The sequence below is a fragment of the Delphinus delphis genome, chromosome 1, assembly GCF_949987515.2.
Source record: "Delphinus delphis chromosome 1, mDelDel1.2, whole genome shotgun sequence".
NCBI lineage: Eukaryota > Metazoa > Chordata > Mammalia > Artiodactyla > Delphinidae > Delphinus > Delphinus delphis.
The window spans coordinates 25,291,943-25,315,265 of NC_082683.1; the positions used below are offsets into that span (position 1 = coordinate 25,291,943).

General features: G+C 55.8%; 2 protein-coding genes and 1 long non-coding RNA gene across 5 annotated transcripts in view; 1 reads left to right on the plus strand and 2 right to left on the minus strand.

The window, feature by feature from the left end:
* The window catches only part of HDAC1 (histone deacetylase 1), a 40,320-nt gene extending 36,523 nt beyond the window's left edge, over positions 1-3,797 (plus strand). For 2 of the 3 annotated variants that reach the window (XM_060018275.1, XM_060018283.1), the window contains 7 exons: positions 710-818; positions 900-1,040; positions 1,590-1,698; positions 1,791-1,921; positions 2,176-2,328; positions 2,866-2,914; positions 3,193-3,797. In XM_060018275.1, the coding sequence (XP_059874258.1) occupies positions 710-818; positions 900-1,040; positions 1,590-1,698; positions 1,791-1,921; positions 2,176-2,328; positions 2,866-2,914; positions 3,193-3,220 (720 nt within the window). In that variant the 3' untranslated portion in view covers positions 3,221-3,797. The remainder of the gene's footprint in view (positions 1-709; positions 819-899; positions 1,041-1,589; positions 1,699-1,790; positions 1,922-2,175; positions 2,329-2,865; positions 2,915-3,192) is intronic. The other variant, XM_060018293.1, reaches the window with a different exon arrangement.
* Positions 3,798-3,947: 150 nt separating this feature from the next.
* MARCKSL1 (MARCKS like 1) lies at positions 3,948-6,277 on the minus strand. The gene is made up of 2 exons (XM_060018304.2): positions 6,089-6,277; positions 3,948-5,268 (listed from the first exon to the last, which is right to left on the minus strand). Exons 1-2 carry the CDS (start codon positions 6,173-6,175, stop codon positions 4,759-4,761), a joined length of 597 nt encoding a protein of 198 aa, XP_059874287.1. The 5' UTR covers positions 6,176-6,277; the 3' UTR covers positions 3,948-4,758.
* An 11,826-nt stretch (positions 6,278-18,103) lies between these two features.
* On the minus strand, positions 18,104-19,594 carry LOC132419549 (uncharacterized). Its single transcript, XR_009518209.1, has 3 exons — positions 19,417-19,594; positions 19,048-19,132; positions 18,104-18,236 (listed from the first exon to the last, which is right to left on the minus strand). It is a non-coding gene; the product is annotated as an uncharacterized lncRNA (long non-coding RNA).
* Positions 19,595-23,323: the final 3,729 nt, after the last annotated feature.

Consider the following 23,323-nt stretch of genomic DNA (forward strand, 5'->3'; position numbering starts at 1 on the left):
AGCAGAGGGAACAGCACCAGCAGAAGCATAGAGGTGCCAATACGTGGTATGTAGGCCAGTATGATGTGAGGGAGGAGTGTTGAAGGATGTGGCGGGAAATGTTTGTCGGGGTCAGTATTTCAAAGGTAGCCTTGAATGCCATGCTGAGGAGTTAAATCTTCACCTGTAAGCAATAAGGAACCATTACTAGAGTAGTAACCTAGTTAGGTTAGGTTAGGTAGTCGTTTAGCAAACACCAGGTGCCTACTGTGTACCTTGTAGTAAGGGCAACAGAAAAGCCTAAGTTATGGTCTCTGTCCTCAGTTACATTAGAATCTAGTGAGAATGAGATAAACAAAAGTGAAGCGCCTCCTCACAGCGTAAGGCTCCAAGTCTGCAGGGCCAAATGCATAGAGCAGACGCAGCTAAGGGCTGCCTCAGAGGGGCTTCTTGGAGCAACGAAAGGAGGGCGAGATCTAGGGAATTGACAAGGAGGTTGTCTTAGGCTCCTTATTAGAGCTAGAAGGCTCTTGGAGATCCTCTCAAATTGGAAAACTGAACAAATTGGGGAAATGAGAAGCCCAGGCTTGTACTCCCTTTTCTCTGAGGGAGAGTGGAAAGGTAGGAGTGAGTGATAAGGAGCCGAAGAAAGTGCTGCACCCACACTTTTCAGCCTGAACCTCAAATAGCTTTTCTTGAGGCTGGTAGTGACCAGGTTGTGTCCTTTCAGGTCATGTCCAAAGTAATGGAGATGTTCCAGCCCAGTGCAGTCGTCTTACAGTGTGGCTCTGACTCCTTGTCTGGTGATCGGTTAGGTTGCTTCAATTTGACCATCAAAGGTGAGGCCAGGTAGCACAGAGACGGGAGGGCAGGGTCCTGCTGGGTGCTCCTGCAACTTGGCACACCTTCTCCCACCAAAGGGCACGCCAAGTGTGTGGAATTTGTGAAGAGCTTCAACCTGCCTATGCTGATGCTGGGAGGAGGTGGCTACACCATTCGTAATGTCGCCCGGTGCTGGACATACGAAACAGCTGTGGCCCTGGACACAGAGATCCCTAATGGTAATAGCTGCAGGGCCAGATTGGGCTGGGCAGCGCAGGAGCTCACGTGCCCCTTTCCCATTGGCTCTACAACCTCTCCTCTTCAGAGTCTGATTCTCCTGCTATCCTCTTGTGGTTTTCAGACCGTAGCTGTCAGTTTTTTTCTGAGTCCTTTAGTTGACCCTGTCCCCTGTCCCTCAGCTGCTGGTCTGGACAAAATTATCAGTGCTTATCTATAGCTTTGGAATTCATACTCTGTAGGGTAACTGGGGTAGTGACTGAGGGAGTGCTCGCAATGAATATTGCCTAAATTTTTCTAAACCAGGGGCTTCAGCCTGCTTCATACACACACACGTGCACGTATGCACACAAACACACCACTGGTGTGGACACTGGAGAATGGCTTTAAAAAAAATTGAAATCCTATAGGTACCCAAGCCTCACCCTATCTTGGAGGCATGCTTCTCTGTTTGATAGTTGGGCTCACAGGTCCAGATAAACCTACAGATGCTTTTCTCAGGGTCCCATGGTGGCCAGTCTCTTAACTCTCTCACCCTCTGCCCCAATTAGAGCTTCCATACAACGACTACTTCGAATACTTTGGACCAGATTTCAAACTTCACATCAGTCCTTCCAATATGACTAACCAGAACACTAATGAGTACCTGGAAAAGATCAAGTGAGTATATCCTCCCCCACACCCCTAACAACATTCCAGGCTCTGGTTGGTCCTTGACCAGAGCCCAGCCACCTCTCTACCATTGGCCATAGACAGCGACTGTTTGAGAACCTGAGAATGCTGCCCCACGCGCCTGGGGTCCAAATGCAGGCCATTCCTGAGGATGCCATTCCAGAGGAGAGTGGCGATGAGGATGAAGAAGACCCTGACAAGCGCATTTCAAGTAAGACCGAGACCCAGGGGCCTCCACCTTCCTACTCCGCAGGCAGTTTTGACTTCCCTCCACTGTTCCTGGCTCCACATTCTCCCCAAGCTGCCCACCTGTTGAGAAACCCAAGTACCTGTGCCTGTAGGGATAATTTAGAGGGTCCAGGTCCCCTTCCCTTGGTGTCTTTTGGGGGAACATGCAAGAAAGCGCTGGGCAGACCCTGAGATAAAGAATCTGCTCTCCCACCCATATTTTCCATTACTTCCCAGTCTGTTCCTCGGACAAACGAATTGCCTGTGAGGAAGAGTTCTCCGACTCTGACGAGGAGGGAGAAGGCGGTCGCAAGAACTCTTCCAACTTCAAAAAAGCCAAGAGAGTCAAAACAGAAGATGAGAAAGAGAAAGACCCAGAAGAGAAGAAAGGTGGGTTTGGGTTGGGCCAGGACTTGGATCTTGAGCCCCAGGCCCTGGAGGAGGAATTTATGTAGGGCACTGGGAGGAGGGAGCTGACTCAGGCCCTGCCAGCTCCTTAGGGCTCTTCTTTAGCTACTTGGGCCTTTCACTGGTTCCCAGAAGTGGCAGGGCCCACAAAAGAATGAAACTCAATTCGTCATCTTCACTGGCTGATTGAGCCCTGCCAGGCTCCAGAGCCAGGGACATGCCTGGGCTCCCCGTGGTCGGGAGCATGGCTCTCACATACCACCCAAGACCTTTTCTCAGTGCTTCACCCCAGTTTCCCAGGGGGCTGCCTCCACCCACCGGGTTCAGGCTCTAGCAGGCTGGGAAACCGGTCCAACCTGTTTGTCCTCTGCAGGGCTCGCTGGGAGGGCCTGGGATGGGCTTTTCTCTCTTTTGTATGTCCAGTGAGCTGTAGTGTTGGGGAAGGGGTTTCAAAGTGGAGATCCCATGGGTCTTTCCAGAGGGGCTGCCCTTGGCCATCCCTGCACTCTTATGTTCTAGAAGTCACAGAAGAGGAGAAAACCAAGGAAGAGAAGCAAGAAGCCAAAGGGTGAGGAAGGAGCTGTCTATCATCTCCCTGGCATTGGAGCACCAGCCCCTTTGTCCCACCACGCTGAGAGGGAAGGCGCAGGGACAGCTGGTCCAGCTTACAAAGGCCTCTTTCAGGGACCAGTCTGTCTGTCTCTGCAGTTCTAGGCAGAGCTAGGAAGCCCCAGCCTTTAGCAGTCACCTGGGCAGCCGGGGTCCTGTGGAAGTCATTGTACCCACACTTTTGCCTTAAAGCCTCTAGGGTGGGTTATCTCATGCCAATCTCTGCTCTCTCCACAGGGTCAAGGAGGAGGTCAAGTTGGCCTGAACAGACCTCTCCAGTTCTGGCTTCTTGCCAAGTTCCCCACCTTTATCCCACAACCCCTCAGATTTTATATTTTCTATTTCTCTGTGTATTTATATAAAAATATATTAAATATAAATATCCCCAGGGACTAGACAGGAACCAGGGCCCTGAGCTCAGGGCACACGTGTTAGGTGAGCTTTTCTAGTAGCTGCCTTGCCACCCATCCCTCCCGAACTCTTTAATTTTGAACCATAACGGATGCCAGGTCTGGGTGGAAGGGATACACTTAAAGCAGCCATAGGACAAAATCTTGAAGTGCCTGCTTTGAAAAGGTGCCCTTATTGAGCATTTTAGAAGGGGTGGCTGGGTCTTCAGGGACTCCCTGTTGTTCTCAGGCTCTTGTCATCAGCCATTCTTAGATTGATTCTGTTCTCATACCTTCCCACTGGCCCCCAGTGAGCCAAGAAACTCACACTGCCTGCCCTCTCTGTCCTCCCCCCAATTCTGCAGATGAAGATTGGTAGTCTAGTTTCCTTTTTGAGATACTATTTTCATTTTTGTGAGAATCTTTGTAATAAAATGGTACATTTCTACACCCTCCTGAGCTTGTCTCCTAGTAGTATCCCTGGGTTCATTTCGACTCCACTTCCCTGCCCTTCTGGTGTCCATGAGGATCTGGGCAACCCCTCAAAAACAAAAGAACCCCACAAACTTACCTGTCTCAGTCCCCCCTCAAGGTTTGAGGTAGACCAGTCTTCTCACCCTACCCCAGAAGACCACTCATTAAAAAGCACCACTAAAGGGACGACATTTATTCCTTTTCCAAATGTTACAGTAAAACCAGGTGGAAGAGAATGGTTTTAGCAGTTAGAAAAAAAAAAAATTACAAATCTGGGGTTTGGCCATTAAAAGTTATTTACAACAATGGGAGGGAAAAAAAAAAAAAAAGACAACAAGAAGTTGTTTCACATTACATACCTCCCCCCCACCCCAAAGCTTAATACTTGCTTACCAAGTCAAAAAAGAGACACAGTTGATTCACAAGCTGGAGGTTCGAACTTGAGTAAGACATTTAGAAAAACCTAGACAGGGGCAGTGTCCTCCCCAGCCCAGGGGCCACTAGGCCCAGCACAGGAGACTACAAACAACAGGGGAAGGTGGACACTCAGGGCGTGGGAGTAGGCACCCCCACCTCTGGCTCAGGGATTTGGGGAGTAAACAAAGCCTACTTGGAAAAGAACTGGGGAAGAAAACCAGCAACTGCCTTCTGCACAGGTGGGGACAGGGAAGGAGGCAGGGACAGGGGCAGGAGCATTTCACATCACTAACCTAACTTGGGAAACTGCAAGGGACCATCTTCGACTGGCCTTAAGAGGAAGACCAGATGGATGATGGGAGAATCCACAGGAGGGAGAGGAGGAGAGGGAACGTGGCTAGGGGGCAACAGCCCCTTCCTTTCTGGGCACAGGAAGGCAGCCAGGTCACCAGGTCCAGGCAGTGACCTCACAAGGACAGCACAGTTTTTGCAGCTTAGAGATCACCCACCTGCCCCCACCCAGCTACTCATTCTGCTCACTCGCTGGTGTAGGGCCACTCTCCGGCCCCGAGGGAGTGGATGGCTCTGCGGCCTGGGGCCCTGCCTCTTCTGTGTCTCCTCCCTTGGAGGCAGCGCTAGCCTCTGCCCCTTTGGCCTGGGGCTCCTGGCTCTCAGGGGTGGCAGCATCCTTCCCTTCCAGGGCAGTGCCTTCCTCGCTGCAGGCACCGATCTCCCCCTGCTCCTGCTCTTCCTCTGTGGGTGAGGAGGCAGACGAATCACCCCCTCCCTCCTTCCGATTTCTCTTGAAGGACAGGCCACTCAATTTGAAAGGCTTCTTGAAAGAGAATTTCTTCTTCTTCTTGGGGGTCTCCTTGGGGGGGACCTCCCCCTTGGCCTCAGCGCCCTGGCTAGGGGGTGCCGGCTCGATGGCATCACCAGTGGCCCCGGCTGCCTCCTCTGTTCCGTTCACGGGGGTCGACTCCCCTTCACCTTTGGGGGATAAGTCTCCATTGCTTTTCACGTGGCCGTTCTCCTGCAGGGCAGAGGAGACAGCAATGAGGGCCGGGGCTCTTACTCCCCTCCCCCAGCCCGCCTCTGACCTCTTCCACGCAACGGGGTCCCGACTCGTTCCGCCGCACCCCCAGAGCCTGGTTGTAACCTCACCCCACAGCCGGCATCCCGTCAAACCTCTCCCTCCTGCCCCGCACAGGCGCGCAGGGGCCGCGGCCGACAGGAGGCGCTGGGGTCCCGGGGCCCCCACCCACCTCCCCCGGGGCGCGCTCTCTATTCCGCGCAGGGCCGCCCGCGGCCGCGGATCCCGGGCTGGCGGGCGAGCCGTGCAGCCGATATTGGGCGGGAAGCCGCCCCGGGGCGCTGTTCCCCACACCTGGACGGCCTATTTTCCCAGCCTCCTGCTTTGTGTAAACGGCCCCCACCCACCTCAGGCTCTCCCCACCTCGCGGCTCCTCCCTAAAAAAAGCCGTGGGCTATCGAGGTCGAGTCTGCGGGGGGAGTGCCCTCCCCTCCGGCCCCCGCCCCGCGGCCCCCGGGCGCCCCCTTGGCGCGGCCCAGCAGCGCCTTTGTTCCCCGCGCGGCACTCCGGGCGGCCAGGGGGCAGCGCCGGGGGCCGAGGCCGCGAACAAAGAAGGCGGCGGGGCCCGGCCGGCGCCCCCTCCCCGCCCCTCCCCTTGCTTCGCCCGCGGGGGCTGCGGCGCCGAGAACAAAGGGACCGGGCGGGGGAGGGGGCGCCGCGTGTCCCGGGCCGGACAAAGCGCGCGGCCCCGGCCCGAGGCCCTACAGGGGGCGAGGTACGAGAGGAGGGGGACGAGTCGGGCCGTGCCGAGCGCACCCACCTGTCCGTTGACCTTAGCGGGGGAAGCGCCTGCTGCCTCCTCGGCGGTCACGTCGCCCCGGGGAGCCTTGGAGCTCTGGCTGCCCATGGTGGGGGTTCTGCTGGGGGGCGCCCGGAGCCGCCCCGGGCTCGCGCCGCAGGGGATAGTTCGGTCGGGTGGGCCTGGCCGGCGGAGGGGTGGGGCTCGCGCCTGAGGGGGAGGGGTGTCGGGGGGAAACCTAGCTGCACCCCCGCTCCGTGCCGTACCCGCTAGCAACACCCGCCGCCGCTCCGCTCCGCGCCAGAATGCCGCCCGCCGCCCGCCGAGCCGCCTATATATATGCGCCCGGAGCTCGGGGCGGGGCCGGACATTTAAATGAGCGCCCAATCGAGGGGCGGAGGCGGGCTCAAGTCGCGGGCCCCACTTGAGCGGTGGGCGACGCTGGCGGTCTGGTCTCCCCAACCCGCACGGCTACCGGGGGCAGGTGGGGTCCAGGGTGGGAAGGGGAGAGGCGGGTGCCTGAGGCGAGCCCAGAGGCGAGCCCAGAGGCGAGCTGGGTGGAGGGGGGCTCCTAGAGGAAAGAGGACAGAGCAGTCGTCCCTTCCTCTCACCGCCCACCTCTCAGGTGGACGCCCCAGCTCCTGGAGTGGCCCCCATCGCCTTGGTCCCGCATTGGCAGCCCCTGTCAGTCTCCCCCTAGAACTCTTCGAAGGGCTCACATGCCCAGACTCGTCAGCCGGCTGGTCCAGAGTTATTATGCTCCAGAGAATATGGTCGTGGAAGTCGCAGGGCCCCAGCTGGGTTTTGTGCCCCCTCAGGCCGGGAGACCGGTCCGAGGTCCCGCCCACGTGCCTGCCTGTCCAGGGCAGCTTGGGAGGTTTGACCCACCGCAGGGTCACTCCGGTCAGACTGGTGAGGTCGTGCCTCATCCCTCCTCTCAGTCTCTTGGTGGCCCGTCACACTAAGCCCCCACAGATAAGCTCACCTTTGGTCCCTCCTGTTCTCAGCCTGAACCATGACAAAGTCCCATCTGGGGTGGTGCCGTGATCTTGAGGGGCATCTCCATCCCCATTTGAAAGCCGAGGAGCCTGAGGCTCAGAGACCTGGACATAATCTGTCTGACTTCGGTGCTCTCCCTTCACATCTGCTCCCCTACATCAGGGCTCCCCGAAGGGGGGGCGCTCAACAACCCTTAAAACACTCCAGTTCCTGAGGAGGAGGAGCCTTGGATGGCCCCTTCAGGACAGCCCCCAAGCTGCCCAGTCCAGCCGTCAGCCCCGCCTGAGTAGGGGAGCCCGGGGACAGGGGCAGGGGGGAGGAGGCTGGAGACTCTCCAGCTGGAGTCTCCTGCCACTCCCCCTAGCCCAGGCCAGGGGGAATCCCAGAGTCCTGGCTGGCCTCGGTTGTGTGTCTGGCTGCCTGCCCTCGGCCCCCAGGAGGAAGGGGATGGGGGCTGGAGGAAGCAAAGTGTTGCAAAAGCAAGGCTGTGTCCGGGACAGCTCAGCACGTCGCTCGCTTGCTCCTTCCCTCCTACAAGTATGGCCTCCTGGGAGGCCTGAGGCTGTGCGGTGTGGAGACACCCCAGGGACTGAGAAATCAGGAACTCCTACAGATCTGACAACAGAGGGGCGGGGCGGGCTGAGGTGGCTTCTACATACCAACTCACTCCTGTAGCCTCCATCCCCACCCCCACTCTGAGACTACAGAATACTCTCGGCTTCATTAGCACCCCCCATTTTACAGACTAGGACACTGAGGTTCGGAAAGGGAAAGTGACATGTCCAAGGGCACATAGCAGATACCAGTAGCTGAGGCTAAGAGTTTAGAGAGACCTGCAAAAAGGGGCTGGGGGCTGTAAGGAAAGTCCTGGAAGGAGTCTCTGTTGAGATCTGGGGCTGCCTGGTTAGCGTGGGAGGTGAGAAGAGCTAGCTTTGGGGAGAGGAAGGGACACCATGCCCCACGGCAACTCACTGACAGGATGGTGACTTCTCTACCCACTGCCACTAAGGGATGGACGTTGTGACCCACGTCTCTGTCTCGGCCACAATAGGGAGCCCACAATGCTGCCAGGCGCGGCCCGCACCGGCTGGCAGGGCTCAGATGGAGGGTGTGTGAGTCCTGGAGGAGTTGGAGTCCGAGGTTAGGAGCAGATGCTAAGGCTCCCGATTTCCAGGCGCTGCCCCGTGGGGATGAGAGGCAAATCGCCAGGATGATTCCAGGAGGACAGAGGAGCATCAGGGCTAAAGGATCCCGTGTCCCCAGAGCCCCAGAGGGAGGCTGGTCCACAGGGGAGCCCAAGCGTCCCCCACCAGACATCGAAGGAGGCTGGGGAGGGGGCACCTGGGAGCTGAATCCCTCAGCAAATCCAGGTCCCAGCCGAATCCGGCTTCTGGAAGAGGGAAGAGGCTTAGGATGCTGTGGGTGTGAGTGGGGGTGGTATCGCAGACCCCACGGCCTCCTCCATCCACACTCGGCTCCTTCCTCCCCAGCTGCTGCCCGCCCAGACAATGCGCCCATTGTTCTGTATCTCCAGGGGCCTGTGTGCAACTGTGTGTGTCTGTTTTTCTCTGTGTGTGACTGTGTATTGCTCGGTATCTGTCTGTGTGTGAGAGAGACTTTGTGACTTTGTGTATGTGTGTGTGTGTGTGACCAGGTGTGTACTTTTGTAGTTGTGTGAGTCTGCATCTTTGTTTGGCGATGTGTATTTAGGGTGAGAGAGAGAGCCTTGGTGACTCGCGATGACTTTCTGAGTCTTTCTGGGTATGTGCCTGTCTGTCCTTGAGGTTGTGTTGGTGACTGTGTCTGGCTGTGATCGGGTGTGTAACTATGAGTTATGTGCATAAGAGAGTGGCTACTTTGTGTTTGTGTGAGTGGCTGTGTGTGCCTCAGCCAGTCAGGTCGTGATGCTCAGGACCTCTGAGATGTGAGCTTTTGCCAGGGCAGAGTGGCAGGGGAAGGAGGAGTGGGGAAGACAGGGGGGCTCGAGTTTGGATGGCGGAAGCTGCAGAGTCTAGACTGTTTCGCACATCCCCCATCTGTCCCAGTTCTCCAGTAAAGGCTCAGACGCTGGTCCTGTCCTGAGATGCTCCTAGTCCCCATGGACAGAAGGGAATGGGACCCCGGGAGAGCACTGGGTGGGGCTGAAGGAGGGCAGGAGAGAGCACCGCCTCATAGAGAAGGCTGTGGGGACACTTTGAGGCCTCTGAGGAGGGCCCTGTGGTGGTGATCAGGTTAGATGCGAGGTGAGGGGTGAGGGCAGTATCTTGTCAGAAATGGAGGATGGGCCTTCCTAGGGGAGGGACCAGCATATGCCAAGGCCTGGAGAGGGGAGGAGACACCAGGGGATGGCCAGGTACCAGTGGAGGCCTCAGGAATGGTGACTTGGCACGGCACAGTTCCCAGCCCCAGGGTCCCCATCTCCTTCCAGGGAGCATCAGCTGGACTCGGAGACCTTAGTTCTGGCCCCAGGTCCGCCTCCTGCTTTTTTTTTTTTTTTTTTTTTTGCGGTATGCGGGCCTCTCACTGTTGTGGCCTCTCCCATTGCGGAGCACAGGCTCCGGACGGGCAGGCTCAGCGGCCATGGCTCACGGGCCCAGCCGCTCCGCGGCATGTGGGATCCTCCCGGACCGGGGCACAAACCCGTGTCCCCTGCATCGGCAGGCGGACTGTCAACCACTGCGTCACCAGGGAAGCCCCCGCCTCCTGCTTTAACCGTAAGCCAGTCCTTTCTCCTCTTGGGCCTCAGTTTACTCATCTGCACAGTGACAGCTTGGCGTCTGTGATTCACGTTCATGGAGACTGGAGTTCCTCCTTCTGCTCCTGCATGGCAGAGCGTCAGCTGTGAGTCACGCAGGGCCCCTGCCCTCAGGGCTTTCCTGGCAACACCTTACAAGGAAAAGAAAGAGCCAGAGCAGGGTCAGATGAGGGGCCTGTGCGGGGGGCACTGGGGATGGAGGAAGGGCTTCGAGGGCACAAAGGGGAACAGCAAATGGTTTGTGTGGGGTGGGGATGAAGGTAGAGGCCTTGTCTGGAGCAAGATTTAAGGGACAGGATCCTAGGATCTGGGGACTGGCTGGTACAGGGATGGGGGTGGGGATATGGGAGTGATGATGTTGTAGCCCACATTTCTGTTTTGGGTGACACCTGCCAAAATGGATCCATGACTGATATAGGGCATCAGAGGAAAAACAAACTTGGGAGGGAGTTGCTGAATCTAGCCTTGCTGAGTTGGAGGTGCCCAGGGAATATTTGGGGGGGACATCCAGGAGGAAGTCTGCAGTCTATATGCTTCAGCACATAGACATGTGATCATGTTTCCTGAGCCAAAGACCAGGGCCCAAAGGCTAGGGTCTGGCTGGTGACCTTAAAGGGATAACAGATAGAAGGTTTTCAGCCAGAACTGACCCCAGGAAATCTGGATCTCTGGTTGCTGCTAGTAAGAGGGTGACTGGAACCAAGCAGTGCATGAGGTCACCCAGGAAGTCCCTGGGTGGTGGGAGCTCTGCCACTGGTGGGGCCAGCAGCAAGAGAGGGCCCTGGGAAGGGAGCCAGCAGGGAGGAGGAGGAAAAACCCTAGAGGACAGAATCATGAGATCCTTGACCACACGGGAGAGTTTTAAAAAGGTAGGAATGGGGACTTCCCTGGTGGCGCAGTGGTTAAGAATCCGCCTGCCAATGCAGGGGACAGTGGTTCGAGCCCTGGTCTGGGAAGATCCCACATGCTGCGGAGCAACTGAGCCCATGCACCTCAACTACCGAGCCCGTGTGCCACAACTACTGAGCCCGAGCACCTACAGCCTGTGCTCCGCAGCAAGAGAAGCCACTGCAATGAGAAGCCCCGGCTCGCTGCAACTAGAGAAAGCTGGCGTGCAGCAACGAAGACCCAATGCAGCCAAAAATAAATAAGTAAAGTAAAAAATAAATAAATGTATTTTTTTTAAAAAAAGGTAGGAATGACCAACGGTGATAATAATCATAGCTGCCAGCATTGATTACATGCCTATTGTACACCAAGCCCTGTGCCAACTGCTTTCCATACGTTACCTCATGACCCGGTGAGCTGTGTGGCATCATTGTTCCCCCTTACACAGGAGGACACAAGCCCAGGGAGGCGGAGTGTTTATGTGAGCAGAAGAGGAGGAGGTCAGGACTAAGAGGGGCGTGGCCGTGCTGGGTTCAGCCTGGGCCTCCACAAAGGGTCCTGATGCTTCTGATTTGGGAGAAGCAGTTAGGGATTTCGGCAGGGAGAGGCAAGGCAGCTGCAGGGCTGGGATCCCTGGGACTTGACTCCCCAGCACCCTGGGCATGCTGGGTTCTGGCTTGTTTGTCAGCAGGACCCAGGTGTGCAGCCTTCTTGCCAGTCCTGGGCCTTGAACCTGGGTCTGGATACTGGGGCACCTCAGGGGCCCTTCACTGGGACCCACCATCCAACCAGTCACCACATGACAGAGACAAGGGATTCTGGAAATTCCCTTTCAGGATTTAAGGCCACCCAGACCTTTCATTTCTCCCTTTCCCTCCCTCTTCCCCTGGTCTCTCTCTCTCTCTCTCTCTCTCTCTCTCTCTCTCATTCTCTCTCTGTGTGTGTGTGTGTGTGTGTGTGTGTGTGTGTGTGTGTGTGTGTGTGTGTGTGTGTGTGTTGTGGGTGGCTGTGCAAACTGGACAGGACCCAGCCACTATCTAATAGAGCTGTATCTCTGGGGCTCAATTTCTCCAATAGCTAAGAGGTGTGTAATCCCAGCTTGCCTGCCTATCTCCCCCAGGCTCAGTGAGGTCACCAGAAATTCAACCCAGTTATTCTGGGCTGCTCTCAGCCTCTCCCTTCCTCCCTCCCTCCCCTTTCCCTAACTTTCAGTTTCTTTTCAGATCCTGGGTGCCTTTGGGGGAAGAGGTGGCCAAACCAGTGGAATGTGGACTGCTAACAACTTTCCAACCAAAACCCCCCATTTAGGGGAAGTCCCTTTAAAAGGAAAACTGAAACTCTCTCCTAGTCCAGTTCCCAGTCCCACCCTTTCCTCTCCACACTGCTCAGACCTTGACGCATCACCTCTCCCATTCAGCTTCTTCTCCCAAATGATCTGGATCCAGACTACAGCTACCTTCTAGCTTTGTGACTCTGGCCAAGTCCCTTCCCCTTGCTGAGCCTCGCAACGCCCACTCTGTAAAACGAGGACACCAGGCGCCACTTTGAGTTGTGGCAAAGGGTTCAGTGAGGTACTGCTGTGCGGAGGCAACTGTAGTGGTGAAGAGCTGGCTCCGTCATATCCCAGCGGTGTGGCTTTAGGCCCTATCTGAGCCTCAGTCTCCTCATCTGTAAAATAGGAATGATGATCATACCTACTGCCTCAGGGTTATTGTGAGACAAATGACCTAGTACCGTGACGTAAAGCCCTGAGGACCAAGCACTTGAGGCGCAGAGCACGCGGGAACATTCGACAGTGTTCCTAAGTGCGATTACGTGAAATGCTGGGCAAGGGCCATTCCCTTCCCCTCTCTTCCCTTCCTGCCCTAGGGAGAGGAGGTAGGTGTCCAGGACCACCCTGGGATAACCTTGCGCCCCCTCCATCAGCTTCTTCTGGGGCGGGTGGTGGCGCTGGTGCTGAAGTGTTCAGAAGGGAAATTTATTTGGCTCAGTCAATTCCTTAAATGGCAAAGGAATCTGCCTCTCCCCAGAACCCTGAGGATTTTCTTTCTTTCCTCTCACACCCCAGAAGTGTCCCCCGGGGACCTCCTTTTGGTGACTATTCCCAGAAAAGACATACTCTGGACCCCCCTCCAATGCACACGTCGTCTGTCTGTCCCCTCCCAGCCTCTCACATCCTCCTTCCCTCCCATCTGTCTGCACAGGGAGGCCTTACCTCCCAGGGACTGGCCGTCAATGCTCCATGTTGTGCCTCCAAGAGATCGGGCTCCCAGCCTCACCTCCTTCTTCTTGCTCCTTGGCCCACTGACCTTCAACTCTCCTGACTTTTTAGTTCATCAGAGCTGAGCCTCTCCCACCTCAGGGCCTTTGAACAGGCTGTTCTCTCCACCTACAGTGTCTCTCTCCACTTCTCTACTTGCTGAATTTCTACTCTTCTCTTAAACCACTCCTGAGGACTTTCCAGATTCCCCAGGAGGAAGGGATGGCTCTCCCACCACCTGCTCCACTCCTTTGGGCTTAGGGTTCCCACCACTCGGTTTCCCACCACTTGGAACCTGGGCTGCATCACCAGGCCACCCCCGTCAGCTCATCATCCCCTGTCTCCACCTCCATAACTGGCCCTTCTCACCTGGACCTGGGCCATTTCATCAGCTTTCTCACTTGTCTTTCTGCACAAGTCTAGCCCCTCTAGCTGTTTTCTGCCTCAGGGACACTTTCCAGTAGAGGGTGCTCAATAAATATCTGTTGACTGATGGAGTAAATGAGTGAAGGAACGAATGAAAGAGTGACAGAAATGTAGAATCAAGCCTATCCCCCTTGGCTTTGAACCTTTCCATGGCTCCCTACTGCCGTCAGCACAAAGTCTGTGCCTTATATTTAAGGTCCTCCTGTCTGATTCCCCACAGCGCACTCTGGGCTTTTCCCCAAGCCATACCCTGTTCTCCTTCCTGCATTCATGTAGCTTTGTCCTTCTTCCCTGCTATGCAGCAGGGAAACAAGATTGGTTGTTGAAATAATCCAGGCAAGTGATGATGGGGAACCTGCACTAAAGAGAGAAGGGAGAGTCAGCCAACACCAACATTTCCTGAGCTAGACTCTGTCCTCAGTGCTCGGAACTGCGAGTGTAGCCTTGGAGCTTAAGTTTGAGATGACTATTAGGGTCCCCGTGGAGACATCAGGCGGGCAGTTAATCGATCTATGAGCCTGGATTTCAGAGGAGAGCTTGGAGGCCTCCTCCAATTTTTTTTTTTAATAAATTTATTTATTTATTTATTTATTTTTGGTGGCATTGGGTCTTTGTTGCTGCGCGCGGGCTTTCTCTAGTTGCGGAGAGCGGGGGCTACTCTTTGTTGCAGTGAGTGGGCTTCTCATCGTGGTGGTTTCTCTTGTTGCAGAGCACGGGCTCTAGGCGCACAGGCTTCAGCAGTTGTGGTACACGGGCTCAGTAGTTGTGGCTCGCAGTCTCTAGAGCACAGACTCAGTAGTTGTGGCACACGGGCTTAGCTGCTCCGCGGCATGTGGGATCTTCCCGGACCAGGGCTCTAACCCGTGTCCCCTGCATTGGCAGGCAGATTCTTAACCACTGTGACACCAGGGAAGTCCGGCCTCCCAAATTTGAAGCCACAGGACTGGATGGGATCCACCGAGAGGAGCAGCTCAAGAAGACAGTGCCGGGGGCTCTCCAACTTTGACACTCTGAGTGGGGAGCCAGCAGGGGGATTCAGCTCGTGGGCAGAGAAGGGAAGAGAACCAGGAGCAGGGATGTCCTGAAGGCTGAGGGAGGAAATGGCTTCCAGAAGGATTGCGTGATCTGCCATGTCAAATGCTGCTGAAGGTGGAGGAAGACGGAGGGGGAGAGGTATAGGAGGGGTCCAGGGGCAGAAGTGACAGGTCTTAACAAAGGACTATGGATGTCGGGAGTGAGGAGGAAGGACCGAGGATGGTGCCTGAGGGTCTGGCTTGGGAAATGGGTGGAAGGAGGTGCCAAGCCATACACAGAAGGCCTAGGGAGGAGTAGCGGGGCACCATGGAAAAGGAGAGGTCAGCTTTGGACAGCTTGAGTTGAGGTGCCTTTGGAATGTCATTAGGATCTATGCGTCTGGAATGAAATGTGTGTTGGAGAGAAAAAGAGAAGATCCCCCTGTGTGTGTGTGTGTGTGTCTGTCTGTCTCTGTCACTCTCTCCTCTATCCTTTTTTTTTTTTTTTTTTTGGCCGTGCCATGTGGGATCTTAGTTCCCTGACCAGGGGTCAAACCTGTGCCCCCTGCATTGGGAGTGCGGAGTCTTAACCACTGGAACATCGGGGAAGTCCCTCTCCTCTATCCTTTTCTATGTGTATTTATGAAAGAATCTATATGCTGACTGTTATGAAATCTTTATCTCCAGCCCAGGTCTCTCCAGAACTCTGGCTGCCCTTGGAGATCACCCCGCATGTCCCACAGGGACCTACAAGACACAGAAAAACAGGCTCAGGACACAGATTAGAAAGGACAGAGTTGGAGGTGAGATAAACCAGGGAAGAGTTGATCAGACTGGTCCAGACAATGGCAAAGGCGGCCTGAACTAGGCAAGGGCAGAGGGCAGAGGAGATGAAGTGCAGAGACATTCAGGGAGCGGAGAGCACCAGAGATGGGGGCGAGGTTCCATGTGGAGGGAGAGGGGCTAGAGGAGGAAGGGAGACGGCTCTAGGGGTCCGCTGGGTGTGGAGCGTGGGGACAGCTGCCCTGCAGTCACCTGTTTATCTGACTGAGACCCCTCCCAAAAGGGCAGGGGAGGGGTCATAAGTGGGTCTTACGGAGGGGGGAGGGGGCTGCTGTTGACCACAGAGTGCATGAGTCAGGGTGGACACCCGAAGACTCCTTCCTTTAACCATCGGCACCCTCTGCCGAACCCCTGCAGGGAGGCATGAGCGGGATCCACTCCCAGCCTCAATCCCAGGTAGGACCTGCGAGAGTGAGTAAAGGGGAACACAGGGACAGGTGCTCAGGGCCTTGGACCTAGTTGAGGGCCAGAGACCACTTGTTGCCCACCAGAGTGGACTCTGAGACCCCGAGAGGGCTCTAGGCTTAGAGATGCCACGATGGGACCATGTTCCTCCCTTGCTTTAAACCTGTCCATGGCTCCCTACTTCCTCTTGGAGAATGTCTACCCCCTTGGCCTGGCCTTCAAGGTCTTTGAAGCTCCAGGCCCAGCTAGCTTCATCTTAGGCAGAGCCCTCCTGGCTGCCAGTCTCACGGTTCTCTCAGCAGGATGACCGCTTTGATGATACCATTTCAGGCTGCAAATCACCAAGCCTTTCTCCATGCTGCCAGTTCTGCTTGGATTGCTACTCCCTTTGTAGGTCTACCCAGGGCCTGCCCATCTGTCAAGATTCAGCTCAAGGTACCCCTCCAAAAGGCTTTCCTGATCTTCCAGAGGAGTCACTGTGCCCCAAACAAACTAATGTCACCCTCTGTGGCACTTTACTGAGCTGGCGTATGTCTCTGCCTCTCTCCTTCTATGGCCTGTGAGAGTCTGGGGAGGAGGAACAAGTCGGGTTCACTCAGTCTACCCCATGGCGGGGTGGTCACGGGTGCAGTGGGACATTCAGGGGCGGCTACAGAGGCCCTCCCAGCCCTGTGGGTTCAGTCTAACTCAGTGTGTGTGGATGGGGAGAACAGAGATCATCATCCCCCAAAGTAGGGAGAGCCAGAGAGCAGTGAAAGCTGCTTTATTCGGGCAGTGAAGGGCAGAAACATGGAGATACCAGGGGAGAGGGCAAAGGTGGACAATCTTCATCCACTGAGAGGGGACACAGGACTGTGCAGTGTTCCAGGCCATCTTCCTGCTCATCCTGGCTTGGCACAAGTTAGCCTCAGGATCATGAGGAGATGAACCTGAAGCCTGTCTTCCCAAGTCCCTGGAAAACAGACATCTGTGACACTCCTCTGGGACCTGGGGCACAGTTTGTGTAGCCGAGCACCCTAGACTGTCTGGGCTCTCGTGCAGCTCTGCTGTGAACTTGCTGGGTGTCCTCGGGCAAGTCATTTAATGGCTCTGAGCCCTGATCAGTCTCCTTATCTGAGAATAATGGGAATAACAATGGCACCCACCTCATAGGGTTGTGATGAGGCTTGCGAAGTGTTAGCATAATAACTGGCTGAAAGTAAATGTGGAATAAATATGAGTTGTTAGGATTATAACTGTTCCATCAAGAGACCTGGGTTCTGGTCCCAGTTCTGCCATGTTTTCCTCACTGGACCTGCCTGAGTTTCCATCTAAAAAATGGGATATTGGGCTTCCCTGGTGGCGCAGTTGTTGAGAGTCCACCTGCCGATGCAGGGGACATGGGTTCGTACCCCGGTCCGGGAGGATCCCACATGTCGTGGAGCAGCTGGGCCCGTGAGCCACGGCTGCTGAGCCTGAGCGTCCGGAGCCTGTGCTCCGCAACGGGAGGGGCCACAGCGGTGAGAGGCCCGCGTACCGCAAAAAAACCAAAAAAACCAAAAAAAACAAAAAAAACAAAACAGGGATATTGAAGGATTAAATGAAATAATGGATGTGGCAGAGACTCCTAAGATGAGTGATGGTCTCTTTCCCTCTGAGGTTCATCTCGCTGGGGCTGCAGAGGGGTTGTCACCTCCACTCTGTCAGGCCTTTACTGGGCTCTCTGTCCCGGCAGGATCTGCTGCCGCAGGGCCAGCCCATCTCCTCCTCTTGGCCCATGAGGCAGAATGAGAGGAAAGGGCTGCGGTTGCCCCAGCAGGGACTGTGGTTACGCAGGACGAAGGACTTCCTTCCAGACTGCAGGATGCTATCCTGGGAAGGAGCCAGAGATCGTGGGACAGAGGCTGCTGAGGGGAGGGATTGCTTCCAGGGGAATGTCCAGATTAGGCTGGTTAGGCCAGAGTGGGCCAGTGGAGTGAATGAGCTCAGCAGTGACCTCACTTCCAGAGAGCCTGGAGGGGCCCCATTTAAACCTGCCCCATGGCTCCCAAGATCACAGAGACAACAGACAGGAACAGAGACATAGCCTAAGGGGTATTCCAGGACAGACAGCCAGGGGCAAAGGGCCACCCACGAGACATATGCATGCTATTCCCTGCACCCAGAACACTCTTCCCAGGTCTGGAGTGGCTGATCTCTCATTCTTCAAGCCTTGATTAAGAGTTACCTCCTCAGACAGGACCACTCAGTCAACCGATTCATTCATGCAATCTTTAGTGAGCCCCAGTTATGAGTCAGGCACTGTTCTAGATCTGTGAACAAGACACAGTCCTTGCCCACTCCATATAATGTAGCACCTGGCCCACCTCGATCTTCTCAAACAGAGCACACTGTTTATCTCTTTTTCTTCTTTTTTTAAAAAATATTTATTTATTTATTTTGGCTGCGCCTGGTCTTAGTTATGGCACGCAGGATCTTCATTGTGGCATGCGGGATCTTCCAGTTGTGGCATGTGTGATTCTTAGTTGCGGCATGCAGACTTCTTAGCTGCGGTATGCATGTGGGATCTAGTTCTCCGACCACGGATCGAACCTCGGCCCCCTGCATTGGGAGCACGGAGTTTTACCTACTGGACCACCAGGGAAGTCCCCATATCTCTGACTTTTTTATTGTTGTCTTCCCAACCAGAATGTAAGTGCCATGAGGACAGGAACTTCAACTGTTCTTTTCACCAATGTGAACTCAATGACTCAGAGTATAAACCTGGCACAACCCTCTAAAATAGGCCCTTGATAAATATTTGTTGAAGAAATAAATGGACACAGAGACCAGGGATAGACAGACACACAGAGAAAAAGAGCCATGCTCAGAGGTGATGCAAACATTCAGAGATGCCCCAAAATATCAAGCACACACAGACACACACGGACAGTGTCCTTCAAGCAGGCTGCTTCCCTTTGGTCATTCAGTTTGGTCATCAGGCCTGGGGCTGGGGTGACTCCTGTCCTGGGACCGACCCAGTTGGTGCCCAAGGCCATGACCTATTCTGGTTCCACACTCCCTGCGCGGGGCACCAAGTTGGCATTATGTTTGAAGAGCCCTCTTTGGAACTCTATTTTACTCCTTTAGTTGTCCTTTGATAAACAGAAATTTTAATATAGTCGAATGTCAATTTTCCAAAAAATGTTTGTGGTGGTTTGAGAAGGGCAGGGCTGAATAACCCTGAAGAAACCCACGCCCGGCCCGCGGGGCCTCTCACTGCGGCTCGACCCCTCTGGGTCCTCGAGCCTGTAAGGCAGGGCGGACTAACCTCGTGCCCGGGTATCACCCTTTCCCCACCCCAATCTCCGTCAGGCCCCGCCTCTAGACCCGCCCCTCCGAGGTCGCGCCCTCTTCTGGCCCCGCCCCTCACCGGCTCTCACGGGCGCAGGGGAACTAGATGTGTCTTCCTCTTGCCCAGATATTGGTAGTTAATATTCTGCCACCGGTGCTTCCACCTGGAGGGAGGGAAAACTGGGCCTACAGGACGGCGGCAAGGCTCCCCGCCCCCTCTGAGTCTACGCCCACTTCGCCTTGTCCCTTCCGTGGTCAGCCGCTTCAGGCCCCACCCTTCCCACTCAGTTCCTCCCACTCCTCCCGCTCCTAGGTACAGTCAAGCCCAGCCTGTCCAACCCCTGTCCGACCCTCGCGTCTGGGGATCCGCCCCTTCCCACAGACCCCTCCCCTGCCGTAGGCACCGCCCCTCCCTCCCAGGGCTTCCGCCCCGCCCCCGCGCGCTCACCTGAGGCGCGGGCGCGCGCCGTAGCAGCTGGGCATACGCGCTGAGGGTAAGTCCGCCAGCCCGGTGGTACCCGGCAGCAGCAGTAGGTTCCGCGCCGGCCAGCGCCAGGCGGCGCCCGGCGGGCGGCGGCGCTGCGGGCTCAGCCAGTAGTCGCCCAGGCTGCGGTGGGCGGCGGGCGCCGGCAGAAACACAACTCCTGGTCAAGGCGGTGCGGGGGCGTGGCCCGGGGGCGCCTGCGGGGTAGACGGGCAGCGGTCACCCCAGGAGGCACGAGAGGCGGGGAGTAGGCGGCCGTCTTGTGTCAGACGCGGCGGCGCGAGGGTCGGGGTCACTCCTGGCCCATGTGGAGGGGCGGGGAGGGGGATTAGAGGCCCCCCTCGGGGCCTTCCCAAGGATCTGGACTCCTCCCCCCCAGCTGCCAGACCGGGGCCCTTCATCGCGCCGACACCCTCTCCCGGGCCCCCTCACCGGGACAGAAGAAAATTCGCCGCGAAGTGGGCAGTCTCGGTGAATAGCATAGTGTCCAGTCCTCCTGGCCCGGCTTCGGCCTCTTTAATACCTGCTGGGACGTGGAGGGGGAGGCCTGAAAGCCCATAGTCCCCCCGGGCCCCGCTGTTTTTAGCAGGAGGCGGCAGCTGGCAGAGCGGGGTGGGGCAGCGCCAGCCCCTCTGGCGGGGTCTAGTCCGTGGTCTGTCTTCAGCTGCTTCAGTGGGAGGGGGTTGGTCACCAGTGCTGGAGGATCCCCTGAGACCCTCCTCCCCCAGGATCAGGGACAGAAAGGCAAGGACAGGCAGAGGCAGCAAGAAGGGGCCCAGGATAGGAAGGTCAGCTGCCGTTTGGATAAACCCTTCCTTATTTCACCCAGGGGCCTCCAGCTTCTGCTTACACACCCCTGATGGTGTGTTCAGGAAGAAACCACACCTCAGAAGGCCTCACTGCTCCCGGGCTTAAGAGCCTCCCAACTCTGCCCTCATGGCCCTTACAAGAGCCTTTCCCTTGCTCTGGGGCACTCTTAGATATCAGAGGCAGAAGGCTTCTCAGCCACCTCTAGTTCAGGAGTTCTTATCTGGAAGCCAGGACTGAGTTTGTGGGAGCTTCAGGAGGCCTGAAACTGTTTGCAAAGTTCAAACACACATATATTTCTGGAAGGAATCTAGAAAGGGTCCCTGACACCTCCCCCAGCCCCACCCCCCCACCCTCCCACCAAAAAAAAAAAAAAATTAAAAGCCTACATTTTTTGCAGAAAGGAAAACAGGTTCAGAGAGGGGCAGAGAAAACCCAGTAGTAGGACCCAGGCTTCCTACTACTCTGCCCATCCTTACAAAGGGTGAGACAACCTCTCTGTGCCCTTGCCCTGCTCAGAGCATGGGGTTCCGGGCTCAGAGCCCAGGCTGGGCCCTGCTCCCCCACCCTCTGGGGATCCTGAGGAGCACGCTGGCCCCGCTCCCTTTCCCACACTGCCTGTTTGGGCTATTTCCCCCCAGTGACTCACACTGGCTGCTGGGGACAGTGGGCAGCTGTTCTGAGCCCCAGAGCCCTGTATGGCCCTGACTTGCCCCCCTCCCAATTGTGTGGCTATATTTGGGGATTCCACCTCCTCTTTTCCCTCCTTGGGGAATTTCCCTCCTCTCATTCCTTTCTCCTATACCTGTCTCCAAGTTCTCCCTCCCTGATGGCTCCTTCCCAGCAGCAAACAAACAGCCTCTAGTCTTTCCTATGTTTGAAAAAGAAGAAAGCCCTCCTTCGACCCCAGGTCCTTCTCCAGCTCCCCTTCACAGCCAACATTCTTGAAAGAGTTGTGTACACACGTTGTTTCCACTTCCTCACCCAACCCCTGCAGTCTGGCTTCCTCCCCCACCATTCCACAGGGGCAGCTCGTCAAGGTCACCACTAACTTCCCTGTTGCTAAATCCAAGGGATGCTCATGAGTCTTTATCTGATTTGACCCCTTAGCAGTGGCTGACTTTGACACAAACACTCCCTCCTATTTGAAACACTTTTGTGCCCTTGTTTTTCTGGACACTGTGGACTCTTGATTTCTTTGCTATTTATTTGCAACCATGTGGTTGCCGCCACATGGCAAATTTCTCATCCTTCACTCACTGCCTAATCATGGGTGTTCTTGGGTTCCCATGCCTTTGGTGTCTGCCTGTGTCAGAGACTCACTTCTCTCTTTCAGCCCAAGCCTCTCTTCCCTGCCCAACACCTATCTCCTGGCCCCGTCCGCCTGGATGTTTCACCTCACAGCAAACATGCCCCACACCGGCCCTTCCTCCCATGTTCCCCAGCTTGGCCGTTTTCTCGGTTGCCTGAACTGGAAATCTGGGCTTGGTTCGAGACTCTTCCCTGTCCCTCCCTTTTCATATTCAAGCAGTTACGAAATCCTGTCCTCTCCAGGATATGTCTGAAATCCAATTGCTTCTCTCCATCTCCACCGCTACCACCTGGTCCAAGGCCCCATCGCCGTTCACCTGGGAGGCTGCCGCAGCCTCCTGAATGATCTCCCTGCTGCTACTCTCAATCTCTTATGTGGTTTATTCTCACAGAGCAGCCAGGATTGTCTTTCCAAAACATGAATGTGTCCCTCTTCACTGTGTCTTCACCACCACGTTCACTCGTGGCACAGACCAGTCCCAGGGCCAGGGATATTTCCCACCGCCATGTCCTTGTCTGGGTAACTGCTTCTCATCTCAGTTCCAGTGTCGCTTCCTTAGGGAAGCCATCCCAGATCCCGCAGCTGTCTCTGCTGTTCCTTCTCCTCACAGTGCTCAGCCTCTCTGTAGACCGATCAAGCAGTCATTCACTAGCCAGTCTAATCTGTAAACATTCTACCAACTCCTGAACGCTTCCATTCTAGGCCCCGGGATGTTAGGATGAATATGACACAGCCCCTGCCCTCCGTGAGTCCATAGTGTAATGGGGTAAACAGGCACTCAACAGGGATCAAGGAAGAGATGAGTACACAGTGGGACAAGCAGGTGCTATGGGAGGGGAAGGACAGGTGGTCAGAGGAGGCTTCTCTGAGGAGTGACAATTGGTGGAGATCTGAGAGGTAAGGGGGATGGGAGGAGGCTATTCCAGGCAGAAGGAACAATGTGCTGAAAGGTGGGAAGAAGGTTTTGTGAAGAACTCAGGGGTGTCCACATGGCTGGACGAGTGATGTAAAGAAGCCATTGATGAGATTTAAATAGGAGAATTACATGGCTGGGTTGTGGTCTTTATAGAATAATTCTGGGCTAGAGGAATCAAGCAGGGAAGGAAGCACAAGACCAGTTAGGGGGCTGCTGGAGTAATCAAGATGAGTAGCGATGGGGGTCTGGTTCAGGGCAGTGCGGTGGAATTGGAGCAGAATAGACTGTGGGCACCAGGACTGGGAATTGGAGAAGAGAGAGGGAGTGAGAATGATTCCAGTATCCTTACCCCAAGGGCAGGTGGGGAGAGGCCAGTGGGAGCTGGGACACCCATATTCCTGTGGGGTCCAACCCACTGATCTACCTGGTGTTAGGTTGCCTGATGTCTTTCCACGGCCCTCATCCCTGCTTTTTCCTAGAGGAGCAGATGGAGTCCCGAGTGTTAGATGCCTGCTAAGGAGGCCTAGGAGGAGGCCGGCGGGGGGGAGGAAGGGGAATTTGGGTCAGGGTCCAGATGTGATGGGGTTGCAGGGAAAGTGGCATTGGGGTTTCCTCAGGGTCTGGAAGCTCCACTGTCTCTGGCTTCACCCTGAGACCCCCCCCCCCAGTTCTGAATGCTCAAACTCAGGGCCCAGTCCTTAGGGGTTCTGGGGGCCTTTTAGGGGCTTCGAGTCTATATCTGAGAAGCCACAATGCCCTGACAAGTCCCCAGGACTCTAGAGAGTCGCTAGCATCAGTGTGCACTTCCCACGAGCTGGCCCACTGCCTATTACCTG